The 21,210-nt window shown below is 32.9% G+C and overlaps 1 protein-coding gene across 1 annotated transcript; it reads left to right on the top strand.

Annotated features, from left to right (window-relative positions):
- Positions 1–3,537: 3,537 nt before the first annotated feature.
- LOC120087723 (leucine-rich repeat receptor-like protein kinase TDR) lies at positions 3,538–9,231 on the top strand. Its single transcript, XM_039044604.1, has 2 exons — positions 3,538–6,631; positions 8,564–9,231. Exons 1-2 carry the CDS (start codon positions 3,937–3,939, stop codon positions 9,013–9,015), a joined length of 3,147 nt encoding a protein of 1,048 aa, XP_038900532.1. The 5' UTR covers positions 3,538–3,936; the 3' UTR covers positions 9,016–9,231.
- Positions 9,232–21,210: the final 11,979 nt, after the last annotated feature.

The raw sequence follows: 21,210 nt of genomic DNA, 5'->3' as shown, positions 1-21,210 counted from the left end.
AATAGTATCACCAAGACGAGGTATCCAATCTCATCCATATACTTATAGACTATTTTGGCTATATACTAAAATTTGATCCTCTTTTATGTAGTCATATAAAGTTAAAATATTCATATTATAGTCATGGATTCGTTTATTTGAATTTTATGACAGAATGCAATATCAACAATAATTTATTGAATAAAATACTCAATAATACTTTTATTGAAAAATAGAATATATTAATAATATTTACGAACGGCAAGTTTGGGACATTTTCAACTATATATATATATATGCTATTAAAAAAACATATATAATATTTATTTGAGAATTAGTTGAACTTGGCGTGTCAAGTAATGTTCAAATAACATATCTACATGTTGATCTAAAGTATATTTTGACAAATTAATAATTTAGGCCCCTTTAGTTATCATTTTGTTTTTTGTTTTCTGTTTTCTAAATTATGTCTATAGATACTGCTTTTATCTTTAAATTTATTCTTTTGTTATTTATCTTTTATCAATAATTTAAAAAATCAATCCAAATTTTGAAAACTAAAAAAAAATAGTTTTAAAATATTGTTTTTGTTTTTTGAATTTAGCTTAGAATTCAATCCTTGTACTTAAAAAAAAATGTAAATAATAGTAAAAAAAATGAGAAAATAGACTTAATTTTTTTAAAAAAAATGAAATGGCAGACAGAGCCTTAAATTTTGTTTTATTGCTATTTAAAAAAAATAATAAAAAAACTGTTTGTTTCTTCACGAACTTTTGAGTAAGTTTTCATATTCCTTAAAAACACATGTTAAATTAAAAAACAAAATCAAGATATTTTCAAAATATTGTTTATAAACATAAATTTTAGTAAGAAAAACCAACTAAAAAAATCTTATGAAACTAGACTTTAATCTATTTAGTTATTGGTCAGCCAATTAACTTTAGCATGGGACAAAGGTTCAAATCATCTCCCCATTTTGATAATTGAAATTAATTTTCAAATATTTTTAGTAAATATGTATTTTCAATTAATGAAACTAATAAATCCAACCAAAAAAGTTAAACATAAGCACATCAAATATCAAATTTCAAAAAAGAACAAAAAAAAAATATAGTTTAAATAAAAAATAGTATAATGAGTGAGATGAGATGATTGTGTTTGAAGCCTTATTCTTATCTTGATAAAATGCTTTAAGTAGCATTAATGATACAAAGCAAAAATCCATCATGGCACACCTTTATTCAAGTCAAACATAGAGAGGGATATTCATTATTCCATTTTAAATAAATTACGAAATATTTTTTGTGTATCCCAAAAAAAAAAATGTTAAATTCAAAAAAGATAGATTTTGGAATTTTTTGATTTATTTCCAAAAAAAAAAGAAAAAAAAAAGAAACCAAGACTATTATAGTATAAATGGAACTAAAATTTTCTTCAACACAAATTATGAAAAAAGCTGCCTCCTATGTCTCATGTCCAGGGTGCTCATTTATGATTCTGCATGTGTTACTTTTTTTTTTTCCCTTTCTTTTTTTTTTCTCAAAAATATTTTATTTTCAAATTTTGAAATAAAATAATTAGTAGTTGTTTTTTCAGTTAGAAATACTTTATTGTAAAACAAAAGGGAAAAATACCAAAAGAAAAAAGAAAAAAAAACTAATTCCTCTAATTCCTACTTATCCTAAAAGTATTAAAGAGATCAACATAAGAAGAAACTTAAACAGTAAGGCTATAATAAAAATTATCCAATAGATAAAGTAGTTAAACTTGAATGTAAATTAAATACAACCACAACTTTAGTAATAGTATCGGAACTTATGTGTTTGGGAGATGAATTGGATTCTACGCTGATTATTCTTTGAAACTTGTGGAATTTTAGAAATTAGGTTTGTTTTAGAAATAGGGGTAGACGTAGCTTCTCTCGAGATTAGGATAACTTTTTCGTCGACGATTTTATGTGGATGATTTGAGTAAAGGCCTTGTAGCTTCTTCGTTGTTGGATGGGTGTTGCAAGTTGAACACTAGCACAACGTGGTCATCAAAGAGCGGTTGAGGCGGGCTTGGCTAGATATAGATCGTGATCATGTGTGCAAGAAAAAAGGTTTTTTGCGGGTGTCAGGATGTTGGAAGCTGAAGTGCTTTTGGAAGACTTATGTGCGATTGGACATGAGTGAGCTAATAATAATCCTTCCATTGAAGTGGAGTCAAATGCAATGGAAGTCATTGTTATTCTCAACATAGATGAGTTTTCTTTAATTAAAATTGGGATCCTATTTGGGGGGATTCTTTTTGTTGGAAAAGTCGATAATGTTATATATTTTTGTCACATCTTTCGCTAGATGAACAAATCTGCTCATGTCGTTGCAGTTTTCACATTCTCACAGAGTTGTTATTTAACTTGGAAAGATGTTTTTTGAGATAGTGTTATTTCCCTTCTATATGTGTAAGAGCTTTGAGAGAGTTGGTTATGATGTTTTTTTTGGTTGCTTGTCTTATGCCTAAAAATAATAATAAATAAATAACATTAAAATTTATTCACGTTGACATAGGATTATATATAAGTATGTACGGAAGTACTAAATTACAAAAATAAATAAATAAAAATCTCATTTTATACATTCCCCTCTTCTACTTGTTCATGGTGGTTGTGTTTTTAACAACGTAGAGAGGAAAGGAAGTTAGAGGGGTCAAAAGTTCTTGAGGTGCAGACGCTTGGTCAAAAGTTCTCGAGGCACAGACGCTTTGTGATCGGCTCGTCGAGGCCTCGACAATCAATTTATACCCCATACAAATTGAATCTTATTGTATGGAGGTATTTAAGCTGTTAAACAGAAATGAGCTCAATATAATTAAAGTTTCAACAACATATTATTTAAAAATTTCTTGTTACAATAAAATGAGAATAGACATGAATACATAAAACATTGCAATATATACAATATCATTACATAAATTGGTGGAAATTGATTATTTAAATAATATGAATGAAATCTTATAAGATAGAATAAACCATCATAATTTTTTATATAATTACAAATAACAACACAACTTTCTAACACGCGGGTCTACATATTGGTTTTCATATTTAATTTTAATGAAAAAATATATATTTTAATTTCAAGTTCGAAAAATAACACATGAGAAATAGTATTATTCGTGTTTGAATAGTATTTAAAGAGCCAACACGAATATAATTTAACTAGTATAAATTTATATTATCAACTCTAAAGTTTGATGTTCAATTCTCTTTATGAAAATATTGTAAAAAAGAAAATATAGGAAATAAAGAAATGGAGATTCGATCAAATAAAAGGGAAAAAAACAAAGAAAATAGAAAATGAGAGGGGTTTAATTTTCAAAAAGAAATGGGTAATAGTATAGAAATGGTGGGAAATTGAAATGACTTTCTTGGATCCTGGGAGAGAGAGCATGTACTGTTGTTCATATTTATCAAATTGATATGCAACATAAAGAAAACAAGGAATGATGAAAAGTAGAAGCAAAAGAAAAAGGAAAGAAAATAAAGAAAAATTAAAAAAAGAAAAATCCATAAAAACCAAAAGTATATGAATGTCAGACAAAGGTAGAATACTGAGGGGAACAAACATTTAAAAGCAATGAAGAAGAGAGAGAAAACTGGGTTGGTTCCAAATAGCAGCAGTAGGAGAAATAAAAGAGAAGAGGAAGATGATGAAGATCCAGTAGTTATAGTTATAGTTATTATAGCAAGTTTTTATTTTCTTCTTTTTTTCTTTTTCTTCTTCATGTCCACCAACCAAAACCCACTGAAGAAAAACCAATCATCATCATCATGAAACACCCTCTGCTCCTCAAACCACATCTAAAAAGCACTTCTTCCATTCATCATCATCAACAAAACCTTCATTTTCCATATATTTCCCTCTCTTCTTCTTTTTCTTCCCTTGTTCTCGGAACTCATCAATTGAAGTGAAAGCCATGAACAACAACCCAGATTCTAGTTTCCTTTTCTATGTTGTTTCTGTTGTTGTTCTTGTTTTGATCATCAACCCTTTTCTTCTTGAGGTTCTTTCTACTGCCACTCCAACAGCTTTACCACTTCAACTTCTCTCTCTGCTTTCCTTAAAATCCTCCATTAAAGACCCATTTTCAAGCTTCCATGATTGGGATCCTACACCAACTTTCACCAGAGTTGATAATCAAGACCCAATTTGGTGTTCATGGTATGGAATTGAATGTCATCGTAACTCAGCTGAAATCACTTCCTTGGATTTGTCTCAACATAATCTCTCTGGCTATATTCCTTCTGAAATCAAGTACTTGACCAGCTTGATCCATTTGAATTTGAGTGGCAACAGCTTTATTGGGCCTTTCCCTACCGCCATTTTTGAGCTTCCTCAGCTTAGAACTCTGGATATCAGTCATAATAATTTCAGCTCCATTTTCCCACCTGGGATTTCCAAGCTCAAGTTCTTGAATGTCTTCAATGCCTACAGTAATAACTTCACTGGCCCGTTACCCCAAGACCTCGCTCATCTCCATTTTCTAGAATGGCTCAACCTCGGAGGAAGCTACTTCAGTGGAAGCATTCCGGGGAGCTACGGCGGGTTTTCACGGTTGAAATATTTGCATTTGGCTGGAAATGTTCTTGACGGAGAAATTCCAGAACAGCTAGCGTATTTAACACAACTAGAGAGAATGGAAATCGGTTACAATACCTTCTCCGGCGGGATTCCGTCGGAATTTCCTTTGTTGTTGAATCTGAAATACTTGGATATCGCTGGAGCGAATCTCTCCGGGACTCTGCCACAGGATATTGGGAACATGACGAAGCTTCAAAATCTGCTTCTCTTCAAGAATCGAATCAGCGGAGAAATTCCTGCAAGTTTAGGGAAATTAGAAGCGCTTGAGGAGCTAGATTTGTCTGAGAATGAACTTACCGGAACGATTCCGTCGGATTTGTATAATCTGAAGGAATTGATGGAGTTGAGTTTGATGGGGAACGATCTGAGTGGGGAAATTCCACAAGCACTTGGTGATCTTCCAAATCTCGCCATTTTGAGATTATGGAACAATTCGTTCACAGGGCCACTCCCTCAAAAACTCGGCTCCAACGACAAATTGCTTCAAGTTGATGTATCGTCGAATATGCTCACTGGTCCGATTCCTCCCGATCTCTGCCATGGAAATAAGCTCTTCAAGCTCATTCTCTTTTCCAACGAATTAGAGCATGAACTTCCCGCTTCTTTAGCCAACTGCACGTCTCTCACTCGCTTTCGAATTCAAAATAACCGCCTCAACGGCTCGATTCCTTACGGTTTCGGACTACTGGAGAATCTTACATTCGCCGATTTCAGCAACAATAACTTCTCCGGCGAGATTCCGGCGGATATTGGTAATGCGGTTAGGTTACAGTACTTGAACATTTCACAGAACGCCTTCGGAACTTCCTTGCCGGAGAATATCTGGAACTCGACGAGGTTAGAGATTTTCTCAGCGAGTTCTTCGAAAATCGTCGGTAACATCCCGGATTTCATCGGCTGTAGGTCCATCTACAAGATCGAACTACAGGACAATAACTTAAACAGCAGTATTCCATGGACAATCGGCCACTGCGAGAAATTAATCACTCTGAATCTAAGCCGGAATTCCTTAACCGGCATTATTCCATGGGAGATTTCAACGTTGCCAGGGATCACCGCCATTGATCTATCTCGTAACTTTCTCACAGGTACAATTCCTTCAAATTTCCAAAACTGTAGCACAATCGAAAGCTTCAACGTATCATACAACAACCTCACCGGCCCAATTCCATCAACCGGAACGATCTTTCCTGCATTACACCCGTCGTCATTCACCGGAAACGACGGACTCTGCGGCGAGATTCTTGCAAAACCATGCGCCGTCGACACACTGACCGCCGGCGCGATAGAGGTCCGGCAGCAACAGCCACGGCGGACGGCAGGAGCAATAGTGTGGATAATGGCAGCAGCATTCGGAATTGGACTATTCATATTAGTAGCCGGAACGCGGTGTTTTCAGGCGAATTACAACCGTCGATTCGGTGGTGGAGACGAGGAAATCGGACCGTGGAAATTAACCGCCTTTCAACGGTTGAACTTCACGGCGGAGGAAGTGTTGGAATGTTTAGCAATGACGGATAAAATACTAGGAATGGGGTCCACAGGGACAGTTTACAAAGCGGAGATGCCAGGTGGCGAAATCATAGCGGTGAAGAAACTATGGGGGAAATACAAAGAGAATATCCGACGGCGGAGAGGGGTTCTGGCGGAAGTGGATGTACTTGGGAACGTGCGGCACAGGAACATAGTGAGATTATTAGGTTGCTGCAGTAACAGGGAATGTACGATGTTGCTCTACGAGTACATGCCCAATGGTAATTTAGATGATTTACTGCACGGTAAAAACAAGGGTGAAAATTTAGGTGCTGATTGGATGACAAGGTATAAAATTGCACTGGGTGTTGCACAAGGGATTTGTTATCTTCACCATGACTGTGATCCCGTCATCGTTCACCGTGATCTTAAACCCAGTAATATTTTATTGGACGGTGAGATGGAGGCCAGGGTGGCGGATTTTGGTGTCGCTAAATTGATCCAGACCGATGAATCTATGTCCGTCATCGCTGGATCCTACGGTTACATTGCACCAGGTACTTACTATTCCCGTCTCCCTATTTTTGTTCCTCTGATTTTCTCTAATTTCTCAGTATTTGTTTTTTATCCAAAATACCTTTTTTTTTTTTCTAAAAATTTACCCTTTTACTTTTTTTTTTTTACTAGACACTCCGATCTTAAATTAATGTTTATTAATTCAATATTTTGTTCACATCATAGTTATTTAAAATTATAACATATAACGGAAATTGATGAACCAAAAGTAAAATGGGTGAAAACTTAGGGTTAAAAGTATAAAATATTGAAATTTATAGTTAAAAGGAAAATTATATTAAAAATTAAATGACAAATATATAAAATTATGAAATTTCTTCAACTCAAAATTTAAAGATAAGTATGGAGTATCATGAAATCTATGGATCAAAAAAAAAATTAGATTCAAAATTAGACTAGAGAATAAAAAGCATTTTCCTTAAAGTGTTATTAAACCTTTTTTTTTAAAAACCAAATTCTTGCACTTGCTATTACGGGGTTATAGGAATCAAATTTAAAACGTGTTTTCTGGAAAAATAAAAATAAAAAAACGAAGAACCCTTAAATAAACATTAAATTCGTGTAAATCTTTTACTTTTTTTTAGCAGTTATTAACATATCACTTACTAATATTGGATTTTTCACTCTCACAATGACGTCTTTAAATTCGTATAAATCTTCTACTTCACGTATTTATCACACACACATACATACAAAAATATATAATGAAAACCAAATTTAAAAGATAATTGTTTTAAATTACAAAACTATTAAATATATTACAAATATAGCAAAATGTCACTGTCTATCAATGATATACTGTGATAAACTTAGACATTGATATTTATTATATTTGTAAATAAATTAACTCATTATTCTTTATTAGTTGACGTGTTAAAATAATACACCTACTTAATGATTTATTTTTTTAAAATGATTTTATTTTATGACTTAAAAATAATTTGATTATACTAAAAAAAAAAATAGAAGAATTTGCAAAATTCACCCTTAAGATAAGGTGATAGTTGCACTTATGCCTTCAAAATTTGAATTATAAAAATTGAGCCTTCAAATTTGTACAAATGTTAAAATTGAACCCTCAAAATTACATAATTACTGAAAGCGTAACAATTTTGGTGTCAAATTTTTACAATTATTGTAGGTTTGAGTCTTGAGGTCCAATTTTATTTATTTATTATTATTTTTTAAAAATTTGAAGATTCTATTTTTAGAATTAAAAGTTGGAAGGTATAATTATATCTGTCATTATACTTTAAGGGTGGTTTTTTGTAATTTATCCTAGCAGTTTTCAGTTTCACAATTGAAATATCCCAATTTTCCTGTTTCAAGTTCTCTTTTCTTGTCCACTAGAGTAATAATAATAATAAACAACAAATTATTGCAATGTCATAATAAGTAATATTTTTTAATCTAATAATTCCAAATTTAATACCTTTTTTTTCTTCTTTTTTTTCAATGATGATGCACATGAACCTAGGAGTCTTATACTTTGAAACTTTTGTTTATTTTTCCATGGAGATCCAAGAGAATATTACCAATAAAAAAACAGTGGCTGAGACCACATCAAACTTGTTACTGTGTGTGTGAAATAGTTTCATAGCTCAAATTGAAAGCCAATGTATTTGGGACAGAACAAAACAATTCCCCTTTTGGCACATGCATTTTTAACCCAATCCAGCACTATTGTGCCTCTCTCAAGCTTCTTTTCTTAGCTTTCTCTTTTTTATTTTTTCAAAATTTAAATCCTTTGTTTTGCCAATCTCTTCTTTCACTAGACCCCACCTCTAATTTGATGGGGGCAATTGTGTATTTTCCCTCATTAGCACAAGATCAAACAAAAGAGGACTCTACCCTCTTTTTGGTTATGGATATGTGTTTAAATGGTTCTTTGTTTTGTGTTTTGTTTTTGGCAGAATATGCATATACACTTCAGGTGGATGAAAAGAGTGATATCTACAGCTATGGAGTTGTGTTGATGGAGATCTTGAGTGGCAAGAGATCTGTGGACTCGGAATTTGGCGATGGAAATAGCATCGTGGATTGGGTGAGATCCAAAATTAAAATTAAGGATGGAGTTAACCAAATATTAGATAAGAATGCTGGTGCATCTTGTGTGTCTGTTAGAGAAGAAATGATACAAATGCTTCGTATTTCGTTGCTTTGTACTAGTCGTAACCCTGCAGACCGACCATCAATGCGCGATGTTGTTTTGATGCTACAAGAGGCTAAACCAAAAAGAAAATTACTTGGAAGCGTCATCAATGAAAGAGATGGCAATTGTGATAGTAGTGAGAATATAATTTGCAACCGTCATGGTGGAGATAGTGATGTTCTTTTAGGTCATAAGATAGTAGATGGGTGTTAATATTATATTTTTTAAGGGTTTTTTTTCTTTTTTTTTGTTAATTTCAATTGGTGGGAATTGGTATAGGAGAAGTTTTTTTTCCCTTTTTATTTCAAATTTACCTTCCATTGGAATTTCCAAGTGTTCTTGTGTAGCTTTCTAATGTGTCTTTGTGACTCTCTTCTATCATTTTGCCTTTATATGCTTATGAATTGAAGGGTGTTTCTATGTGCTCAATGTGAGTAAAGTGAAGTATTCATTCACTAATTAATATTGAAAAACTTTATGGATCAATTTATCACATACGACATAGGTAGTAATCGAGGTATTGTTTAATTACCATGAATCAAGATGAATTAAAATGAAAAGAAAATTAAACTAAAATAAATAAATCAAGATCGGAGGTTGTTTACTAAAACTATAAGAAGTTGTAATCAGTAATTTGTCGATGTTATTTACTTCTTATGGTTAGAAATCAAAATGTAAATCAAACATATGACAATTATTAAAATATACTGTCATACTTTTAATCTATTATCGATCAACTTATCACATATCTAAAGATATAGATAATAACTCATGTCCCATTTACTTATTAATCATAATGAGCTACAATAAAATGAACATCAAACCGAAAGAAATCAATTAGAATTCAAATATTTTAGTTTTATGTTGTTTGCTAAAAATTATGTTCATGTTGTTTACTTCAAAGGATCAAAATCGAAATATAAGACAGTTACTGAGATACTCTGTCATAAATTTTTACATATTTAAATACATTACTAACTAATATGTCAATGATCTATAATAAAAATAATGATAATCCGTAATACGTTTAAATTTGTTTGATTAGTATTACATCTTATAGTGACGTTTTAGTCGATATTAATAAATAACAAATACTTGAAATAAAATTACAGAACTGACAATTTCCTTCTTTTTTTAGATAAACTAACAATTGTTAATGTAGTAATATTTAATAATAATAAATTATAGAGAAAAACACGTTAGAATATGCATATGATTTCGAATATTTCAATAAACTATTTTAGTTCTAAAATTTTTAAGAATAGATTTAAAAAATCTCTCTACCAATAACACCATTAATTTTAGAGAAATTTATAGTATCATGGTTCTATGAAAAAAATTAAAACTGTTCTCATAAACTTAGAAATTAAAATGACTAATTTTAAACATAACAAACCAAATGTAACTATTCTTACAAATTTATAAATAAGAGAGTAACGGGCTTTGATACCAATTGTAAGATCATGACAACGAATGGATAGGGTTTAATCAAACTAATTTAAAATTTTCTACTAACGTGGGCCTAATTAAACAAATTAATAAACTTTTCGCTAACAAATAGTTTAATCAATAAATTCATGCGAATAAATTCAACTAAAAATGGGCAAGTAATTAAAACTAACACTTTTAAGCACCCAATTTAATTTTAATAAAAATATTGGTATAGGACATGTAGAGATCAATTCAACCAACCTAAATAAAACATTAAGCAATTAATTTAAGGAACAAATATTGTAATTAATTTCATTCAATAAAATATAATAACAAATTAATTGCAAAATAAACGTAGGAGAGGGATAGAGAAATTGACACTGAAAATTTTATAGTGGTTCGGCACAATCGACTTACATTTACTTCCCAAGCTCCTCTTGGGTACTACATTAGAATTCTATGACTCTTTCCACGGCTTAGAGTCGAATCGCTACAACGTTCTTTTTCCAAGCGCAAGAACAAACTCAATCTTTTCAACTGTTGAGGATCAAACCATTACAATGACTTTTTTCCGGGATCAAGAGCAACACTTACAAAATGTTTGTAAAGATAAAAAGCACACTTGACAAACTCTCTGTAAAAGTTGATTTACAAATCTTAGCTCACAATAATCTATCCTCACAATAAATAAGATATCTCTTTCAACAATTAGATGAAAAAAAGCAAATTGAAGCTTAGAGAAAGAATAACTGTGGTGGTTTTGAGTTATGGAGGAAATGAAAAAATTCTTGTATTAATTTGTAGGGGTGTTCAAATAATACGACAACCTGAACAATCCGAACTACTGAACAAAAAATGTAAGGGTTGGGTTGGGTTAATTTTGTTTTTGGGTTGGGTCGGATTAAACTTTTTCTATTTTTTGTTGGGTTGGGTTGGGACGTTGGTTGACTAAAAAGAAAGTTGAGTTGACCCAACCCAATCCGAATTTTATATATATGAATAATATATATATATATATATATATACACACACACACTTTTTTTTTGTTTAAAGTTTGATCACTTTGTTTTGATTAATATGTGAATTTTAATATTTTTCTAAAAAAATTGTTATGATATTTGTCTTTGTCTAAAGTTTGCAATAATATATATAGTTTTTAAAATCATTTTTTTAAACCCAACAAAAAATAAATACCCACCATGTGTCCAAAACTAACCGATACACAAACATAAAATAATATTAAATTTATTTTCTTTTTAAAACCAACCTAAAAATCAAAAGCCTATCATGTGTCACTTATCCATTGTTTCAAGTGGCACATTTCAATTGGTCACGTGTCACTTCTCCATTACTACAAGGCACATTTCAATTGATCCACTTTGACGAGAAAAATTATGTCAAGCTTGGATTTTTCTCATTAAACTTGTTTTGGCCATAAGTCCAATTTAATTGATTCAAATTGCGTTGTAACCATTGTTCTGAGCTCTACACAATGGATACTTTAAAACACTCAAATTGTTAATAAATAAAAGCATGTTTATTATCATCAAAATACTAATTAATTTTATATTAAAGGTTAAAAAGCCAACAATCTCTCCATTTTGTATGATGACAAACAAGTTAAGAAAAATGAAATCTAAAGAGGTCTATGATATAAAATATAAACTTGAATCCCAATCAACACATGCATAGTTTTACTCGAACACAAAGAATATATTAAAAAGTAATATGGTTTTATTTTTCTTATTACCTCTCCCCTTTTTTAATCAATAAAAAAAAGGACGAACAAGAAAATAATAAAAAAATATGAAAGCTTTCTTTAAAGTATGAACACATAATTTCGCATCTCTTCCCTTATTAACATGCCTTTTAAAAATAGGCAACAACATTCTAAATTCAAGAGGCATACTATAAACTTTTAGACAAATTCCTCCACTTTTTTAAATCAATTGAACACTCCCCTTTAATAAGGGATAAAAAGACATTTAACACATATCAACTTGAGGGTAGAAATATCTAACAAAATTTCCAATAAAAATATATTCCAAAGACAATTACACCCTTGAAAGGATAAACGATATGTACAGGAGGGGCATACATCAATAAACTAATACGGGAATCAATTTCATTCATACATAAAATACATAAGTCCTCTTAAATCAAGCAATCTCCTTCTAATGAGAATAATCAATAAACACCAAGGAGATAAAATCATTCGAGTAAATCAAACAATTGAGATACCAAAATATCAAATATTATAACATAAATACCAATTATTGTAAAACAAATGATACCAAATAATAGCAAAGTCATATTAGCAAATCAATATAAGCATGAAATCAATACAAATGAATTTGTACCAATTTTGAACAATATGCTATTTGGGATTCAACAATGTAGCAATTTTATGAACACCCTCTATGGAAAAGAATCTAACAGCTCTTAAGCAAAAAAAAAAAATGTTCAATGATCGATTCTTTTTAACATAGGACAAATAAAATACTCAAAATTATTTTCATTCAATAACATAAACCATAGTTGTCCGAAGAAAAATTTCGGACCAACCACGGACCGCCACGTCATTTGCTAAATTAATGATGGAATTTCGAAATCGTCAAATTTGTGACCAATTAAGAGTTGACATGTGTCTCAAAGTGAAATTGAGGAAAAATTCTGTGTTTTCGAAATTAATTTCAACCAATTTGACGTTATAATTTTGGTGTTGGCCCAGTTACGCCCAAATATGGGCTTAATTTGGGCCTAAAATGCCAAAATAGTTAATTGGACCTAAAAACCAGGCTCAAGTCCAATTAATTAGGCCAAAAGGCCAGACCCAAGTCCAATTAAATTAGGCTCAAAGGTCAAGCCCATGGGCCAATCAAGGCTAGGCCCAAGCCCATGGAGCCCATCAGGGAGCTCTATAAATAGAGAAACTCCTCTCATTTGCAGGGGTCAGTAATTCTACACTCCAGAGAGCTTAGAGGGAATTCTTTACAATCAAAAGACTCCTTGACTCCTGAAGTTGACCAGGCTTGAAGACTGAAGTTATTCGAAGATACAAGCATTCTGAAAATTGAAGTCCTTTGAAGATGTAAGCATGCTGAAGACTGAAGTCCTTTGAAGATACAAGCATTCTGACCACGCTTGAAGACTAAAGTTCTTTGAAGATACAAACATTCTGAAGACTGGAGTCCTTTGAAGATACAAGCAATCTACATTTAGAGAGCCTTGAGAGAATTCATCAACAAGCAGAAGACTCCCAAAACTCCTGAAGTTGCACTCCTATAAGACAGAAGACCCTTGAAGACACAAACACTCTTCCAAGACTTCTACTTTAAGAACATTCGGTGTTTTTCTTCTTCAAGTCAAGCACATCCACCCAACCGAGAGAGAATCAGAGGATCAAGTATTAGAGATCAAACCACATCGCATCAAATCAACTTCAACATCAACACCAATTCAAGTTCAACTCCACGAAACAAGTTTCTCCGGATGCCTCGTGCGAACACTAATCCTCCAAGAAGATCACCAAGCCCAAAGGCCGATCATTCAAGAAGATCAACCAACTTAAAGATTATAGTTTATTTTGAAAGCATCAAAATACTATGTATTAGAGATTGTACTCGTTTTCCACAAAATCAATACAAATACAAAGTTCAAGTTCTATGAAATAAATTTTCTTGAAATCTCGTGCGAACAAATTGACAGCCTAGTGGGACATCTCTACCTCTCATCTCTCTCTCGTCATTCGAAACAACAAATCTACAAATGGAAACAAAGAAGGTTGCATCCAAAGTTACCGTCTCAAGCTACACTTACATAAGCTCTATCATCACAGAGAAAATCTGGGACCAGCTGATAGAAGCTCCTAAAGGCGGGATTGTCATCAAAGAAAATTCCTTGTTCGACAATTATGCTTTTGCTACTGATCTATCAGAGAAAGAATCACATTTTGATGTAATATCTGTCATGATGACTGACATAACGACTGAATCGACTATGGCAGAGATGAAGGTAAAGAAAATCTCCTAATGAAAGCTGTAGAAGAGCGAGATCATGAAATTGCTGCTTTAAGAGTTGAAATACAGGCTCGAGAAAATGCTGAGTCAAATCAATCTCTAGCTACATAAGCCAATAATAAAGGAAAGACTGTCTTGTAGGAAGACCAACTGTAACAATCTACCTCTATTGCCACCCTGTCAATTCAACAGTTGCAGGATATGATTACAAACTCCATAAGGGCTCGGTACGGAGGACCATCACAATCCTTCTTTGTATATTCCAAGTCGCACACCAACAGAATCGACAACCTGAGAATGCCAGCTGGGTATCAACCTCTAAAGTTCCAACAGTTCGATGGAAAGGACAATCCAAAACAAAATGTTGCTCACTTTATTGAAACTTATGAAAATGGAGGGACCAGAGGAGACTAGCTAGTTAAGCAGTTTATCCATACCTTGAAAGGAAATGCTTTCAATTAGTATACTGATCTAAAGCCGGAAGCGATTGACAACTGGGAATAGTTGGAAAGAGAGTTCCTCAACCGCTTCTACAGCACAAGGGGCACCGTTAGCATGATGAAGCCGATGAACACAAAACAGTAGAAAGAAGAGTTAGTCATTGACTACATCAACCGATGGAGAGTTAAGAGAGTTAGTCATTGACTACATCAACCGATGGAGAGTTAAGAGAGTTAGTCATTGACTACATCAACCGATGGAGAGTTATGAGTCTGAATTGCAAAGATAGACTCACTTAATTATCTACAGTGGAGACGTGCACCCAAGGTATGCACTAGGAACTTCTCTACATTTTGCAAGGGATAAAGCCTCATACATTTGAGGAGTTGGCAACACGCACTCATGATATGGAGCTGAGCATCACCAATAGGGGAACTAAAGGCTTCCTAGTACCTGAAGGGAAAAAAAAATACAAGAATGAAGCCAAAGGCACTGAAAAGATCGTAGATAGTGCCGCAAGAGAATCTATGGTCATTAAGATGACCCTGCTGAAACTTTCCTCTAAAGGAAAAGAAACGAAGTCTGAAAGAAAGCATGATGGCGGCTAGGAGCGTCGCCCAACTTTTAAAGAAATACATGAAAAGGTTTATCCATTCCCGGACTCTAATGTTGCCGACACGTTAGAGCAATTATTAGAGAAACAACTTATTCAACTGCCTGAATGCAAGCAACCGGTACAAGCAAGAAAAGTAGATGATCCTAACTACTGTAAGTAACATCGAGTTATTAGTCACCCGGTTGAAAATTTCTTTGTGTTTAAGGAGCTGATTCTGAAGTTGGCTCATGAAAAGAAGATTGAGCTAGATTTGGATGAAGTAACTCAGACAAATCACGCTACAGTAGCGGCAATTTCAAATGTTCCAACACCGTTTGTGTCCCATGCTTAAAGACAAAGCTTGATCCAAATTGGAGCCTTCGAGCCTATAGTTGTTCGGTTCCAGCAAGAGATTCAAACAAAAAATTCCAAAAAGAAAGATGAGTTCGTTGAAGATGACAACGAAGGATGGATAGTTGTGACTCGTTGAAAAAAAAGACAGACATACTCCATCCAAAAAAAGTCGCGTTCCTATCGAAGCTATAGAAGAAGGAACAAAACTCATAAAAAAAAGGGCAAAAAGATGACATAGAAGCCTAAGCCTGTTAAGAAAGAAGATAAAGACTTCCCTCAGATCCGACGATTGACAACTTTGGTAGAATTTTTCCCAAGAAGCTTTCTCAATAATCGTCCAGAAAAAGTATCAGAAGTTATTGCATGTCACACTGTTGGCGTAATAAAAGTCGACAAGAATCATATAACTGTCGAAGAAGTCAACGACTTAGAAGAAATGAAGCAAAGAACTTTTGTCTCTGATCGTATTAAGCCTTCAAGTGCTCGATCTTTAGTATTTCAAATATCGAGTATGGCCACAGTTGAAGAAGAAGACCAATGTCCAACAACTACTTCTACTCGAACTTCAACCTTCAAAAGGCTAAGTATATCCACATCAAAGAGAGATTGACCTTCAGCATCTTCTTTTGATCATCTCAAGACAACAAGCGATCAACATAAAGGAAGGATGAAAATCCTAAAGGCAACGTCATTCCTGAAGAAAACAACGACGAAAAGATTCACAGTCGTGTCCCTTCATGTATGAAGAGAAAATTTTCTGTTGACATAAGTACAGAAGGTTCCTTGATAGTGAAGCCAAAACTCATCATATTGACGAATCCTACAAATAAAGAGGATGATCAAAACCATGATGAAATAAGAGCTTCTGAAGTTTAAATGAAAAAGCTCCTCATCGCAAGAGCCTAAACTGCATAATGCTCCTGGCCCGCATGAGCTTAAAATGTGAACGTTCCCCCTAAAAAAATCTTTGTACGAACTATGTTACGACTTGATCCATGTCATTATAAAGGGTACGTAGGAAACTTAGAGAAATTTAAGTTCAGTCGCGCATAAAAAAAAATTCTTTTTGAACTACGTTATGACTTGATCCCTATCATTATCACTACTACAAAATCTACATTACTTGACAATTGTAGTTTTTAATTACTTGATGTTTATGTGGAAAAAAACGTCAAGTAATATGATTTTAGACAAAAAGAGTCAAGTAAAAGGGTTAAAAAAGCGGAGATTGACAGAATATTTAGGATATTTTCACGTGAACCTTTACTTAACATGATTTTTGTGTCAAGTAATATAAGGTCTTACTTGACACGTTTCACATGTCAAGTATAAGAAGCTCTTACTTGACATTTTTTTTTTGTGTCAAGTAAAAGGGTTAAAAAGGCGGAGATTGACAGAATATTTCGGATATTTTCACGCGAACCTTTACTTGACATGATTTTCGTGTCAAGTAATATAAGGTCTTACTTGACACGTTTCACGTGTCAAGTATAAGAATCTCTTACTTGACATTTTTTTTTGTATCAAGTAAAAGGGTTAAAAAAGCGGAGATTGACGAAATATTTCGAATATTTGATAGACCTCCAATTTTGTAGGCGAATCATATAGCATTTGGTAGTTCCAGGTAAGCAATCACGAGGTCTTCATGGGCGATCGTCTAATGTTACTCGATGATCGTGTAGCAGAGCTAAGCAATTGTGTAGCCGAGCTCAGCGATCGTATAGAACTAGGTAGGCGATCGTATAGCATTTTGTTACTCAGCGATCGTGTAGCATTTGGTAGACGATCGTATAGCAACGGGTAGACGATCGTATAGCATTTTGTTACTCAGTGTTCGTGTAGCAAAGCTAAGCAACCGTTTAGCTGAGTCCTTCAATGATTGTGTTGTAGCTAGAAGCTTTAGCAATCGTGTAGCATTTGATAGACTATCTTTAGTATTGGGTAGGGCAATCGTATAGCCATTTTTATTACTCAAAGATCGTTTTGTTGTAGCAGAGCTCAATGATCGTGTAATAACTTAATACGATTGTTTTGGACTTTTAAGTGATCATCTAGTCTATGTTATGTCTTCTTAATATTTTTACGCGAACCTTTATTGACATTTTGTTAGGTGTCAAGTTAAACATTAAAAAAATATCACCTAATAATATTTTTTCTTACTTTAATGAAAAGCCCTAGATTTAATCATAACTTTCATTTTCTCCAATTTCTCACTCTTTCTCAACCCTTGGCCATTCCGACATTTCTCCTTCGCCTCCTTCCCTCATTTCTCTAGTCCGTCAGTGTTGTCGTCTATGGTCTTCGTCCTTGTGGGTCGTCCTACTGCCACTTGTGTCCTGGTGTGGTCGTCCGTCTCTCTAGTCGCCATCGCCTTCCGTTCGTGTGCCGTCTGTGGTCGTTTCGCTTATTGCGCCGTGGGTCGTCGGTGTCCGTGGTGCCGTTGGGATCGTTCACTGTGAGTAAGTATTTCATGCAAATATTTTTGTTATGTGTATATATTTTTTTAATTGAAATGTGTATATATTTGTTTTTTTTTTTTTTTTTTTTGTTTATTTTTAGTTTGAGGATACACTTTATGATTAGATTAGATGATACAGTTTGGGGATGCACTTACTGATGATATTTCTTCTTTTAGTTTGAGGATGCACTTATGGATGCAGTTTTTTTTTTTTTTTTAGTTTGAGGATGCAATTTGTGATTAGTTTGTGATATTTTGCTAATTTTCTTGGTTTTATGGGTTTTCGTGATTCTGTTGGAATATAATGTTTGATTATTTGGACCAAATTTTAGTGGATTGTTTATGTTTTAGATGTTAATTTTACTGATATGCTTGGTTTTTATGTCTTCAATCATCTTTCGCGAATAAAGATTCTTAAGTTCTCTATAAATATCAATTCCATATAAATTTTATAAGTTGTATGGGTTATCTAATTTGAATTATTGTAATATTTTTTTGTAGTTCCAAGATTAGCTTATTATAAATATGGATAAATCATGGATGACAAAGAGTAGATTATCTAAAAAGTTTGAGTTGGGTGTGGAAACTTCATCAAATTTGGATTTTCCAATACAAATAATACTACTATATGTTGTCCTTGTTTGGAATGTGAAAATTGTCAAAGTCATAATGGTAATGATATTAGACATCATTTATATTTTAATGGGATTGATGAAAGTTATAAGATTTGGTTTTGGCATGGTGAGGAACTTCCTAGTTCATCCTTGCATGGAAAATCCTCTGAGTGTAGGTATGAAGAGAATGATGTTGGAAATATAAAAGAAATGGTTGAAATTGCTCATGAGCAATATTCAAAAGATCCCAATAGATTCAAAAAGTTGCATAATGATACCGAGAAGCCATTGTATGAAGGATGCAAAAGGTTCACCTAGTTGTCTACATTATTGAAGTTGTATAACTTAAAAGTTAGACATGGATAAAGTGACATTAGTTTCTCAGAACTACTAAAAGTATTAAAGGATATCTTACCTTCTGCTAATGACCTCCCTACATCAATGTATGAAGCAAAGAAAACATTAGGTGCACTAGGAATGGAATATGAAAAGATTCATGCATGCCCTAATGATTGTTGCTTGTATCGAAAGGAATATGCCAATGCAATTATGTGTCCTGAATGCGGTGAGTCAAGATGGAAATATGGTAAAGACACAAATAAGAAGAAGAAAAGTTGATGGGACTAGTATTTCCTTCCAACTACCTATTGAGCTCTTTGGTTTTGGCCAAAAGAGTTATGTTCTGCGAGAAGATGTGATCGAGTTTTGTAGCATGCAAAAAGTGAAGACTTTATCAATGGTAGCTTATATCGCGTAAGTAAATGTTATTTGTTTATGATATATTATCACTTTATTAATTAGTAGTAAGTTAACGTGTTCGATTTATTATTGTAGGTACCTACAATCGTTCGTTGTTGATTCAAATAAAGGGTCGAATGATAGATATTTTTGTAGATCCATATTTTATATCTGCGGGCTAAAATACTCGAGAAGTTAGAGATCGGAACCTTTGTAGTAGATTAATGGCTTCTAAACACGGTCAATTAGTTATTGCTTCTTATAATCCCGGGTAAATTTAATTAGTTATACTCATGTTCAGAACCCATATACTCATGTTCTACCTTTTCCTGTTTTGTTCCAATGTAGAATTGTGTTGGGATCATTGTACTTGAAAGCTTTTTGTACTATGTTCTACCTTAATATAATGAGCTACCTGTTCCATGCTAATTAGTTGTGTATTTTATTTAGTGATCATTGATCGCTAATTGTTATCAATGCGTATGATGACGTGGTGTACAATCTTGACTCATTGAGAACAAGTTCACGAGAAGATATCAAATACATAACAAATATGTAAGCTACTTTGCTTGAGCTTTTTTTTCTGTGTAAAGTTTATTTCATTTTGAATATTATACTATACTCTTTAACGAATGTAGAGCAATGACCATTTTCTAGTCTCAAAAAAATTTTCAAAGGACTCGAAAAACTACATTCTAGAAAATAGTAAAGGTAAGCATAAGAGCATTGAAAAAATTAATAGAATGATGTTTATTTAATGCATCTGTATGATATGTGTATTAATTATTGGCTTTGTATTGTAGTGTAAAGTGGGAATTGTTGAATGTGGGTATTACGTTATGAGATATATGCGAGAAATTGTGACTAAGAAAAGAATATTATAACACATGTGGTATATACATACGAGGAATGGGCTGAATATTTATATTTATAGATAGTGTAAATAGTAAATAAATATGTATATCTCACTTTATATGTTTTATAGATTGATACGTGGAGCTCGTACTCGCAACTTGAATTGGATGAAGTACGCGTGGAATGGGCTAAATATTTAGGTTGCTATATCTGATGGACTTCCTATAAATTGTGTATGTGACTACATGGGAATGCCTAAAACTTTTTTTGTGTAAATGTTTTGTTCAGCCATTATAGGTTGTATACTTCAAAAAAAATGTGTGGTGGAGGATAGAATTTTAGTCTTGTGAATTTTGGAATACATAGTACATATAGATTGGTCTTACAATTGTGGAATTATCATATATTGGGATGGGTTGATAGAGTAATGTAAATTTTTGGAATTATCGTACTATTGTACGATTCGTCTTGTAAATTTTGGAACCGTTCATGTAGATGATTAATAGAAGAATGAATTGTTCATTTTAGTATTCTCAATTGTTACGTTGGATGTATTGGGCTTATATATAGACCTGAAATGTATGTGCAACTGTTTAGTTAATGGAATTGTCTTATTGGAACAAATGTAATGCAGAAAATGAGAAATGGAAATTAAATTTGAATGTTTAATTTGGAAAAAAAAAAAGCATAGATGACATTGAAAATGTGTCAAGAATTAGATTACTTGACCCTTATTTCGTGTCAAGATAAAAATATACTTGACAAATAAAAAATGTCAATAGTAATCACAATAATAGTGTCGAGAATTAATACACTTGACACTAATGAAGTGTCAAGTGTATCATATTTCTTGACACGGAAAATGTGTCAAGAATTATTTCTCTTAACGTTTTTACAGTATCA

Source organism: Benincasa hispida, chromosome 1 (genome assembly GCF_009727055.1).
Source record: "Benincasa hispida cultivar B227 chromosome 1, ASM972705v1, whole genome shotgun sequence".
Classification (NCBI taxonomy): Eukaryota; Viridiplantae; Streptophyta; class Magnoliopsida; order Cucurbitales; family Cucurbitaceae; genus Benincasa; species Benincasa hispida.
The sequence above is the reverse complement of the archived record's forward strand: the minus strand, read 5'-3'. Positions and strand labels throughout refer to the sequence as shown.

Coding starts and splice junctions, on each gene's coding strand:
- LOC120087723 (XM_039044604.1), top strand. CDS start 3,937: ATGAACAACAACCCAGATTCTAGTTTCCTTTTCTATGTTGTTTCTGTT. Junction 6,632..8,563: donor CTACGGTTACATTGCACCAG/GTACTTACTATT, acceptor TGTTTTTGGCAG/AATATGCATATACACTTCAG.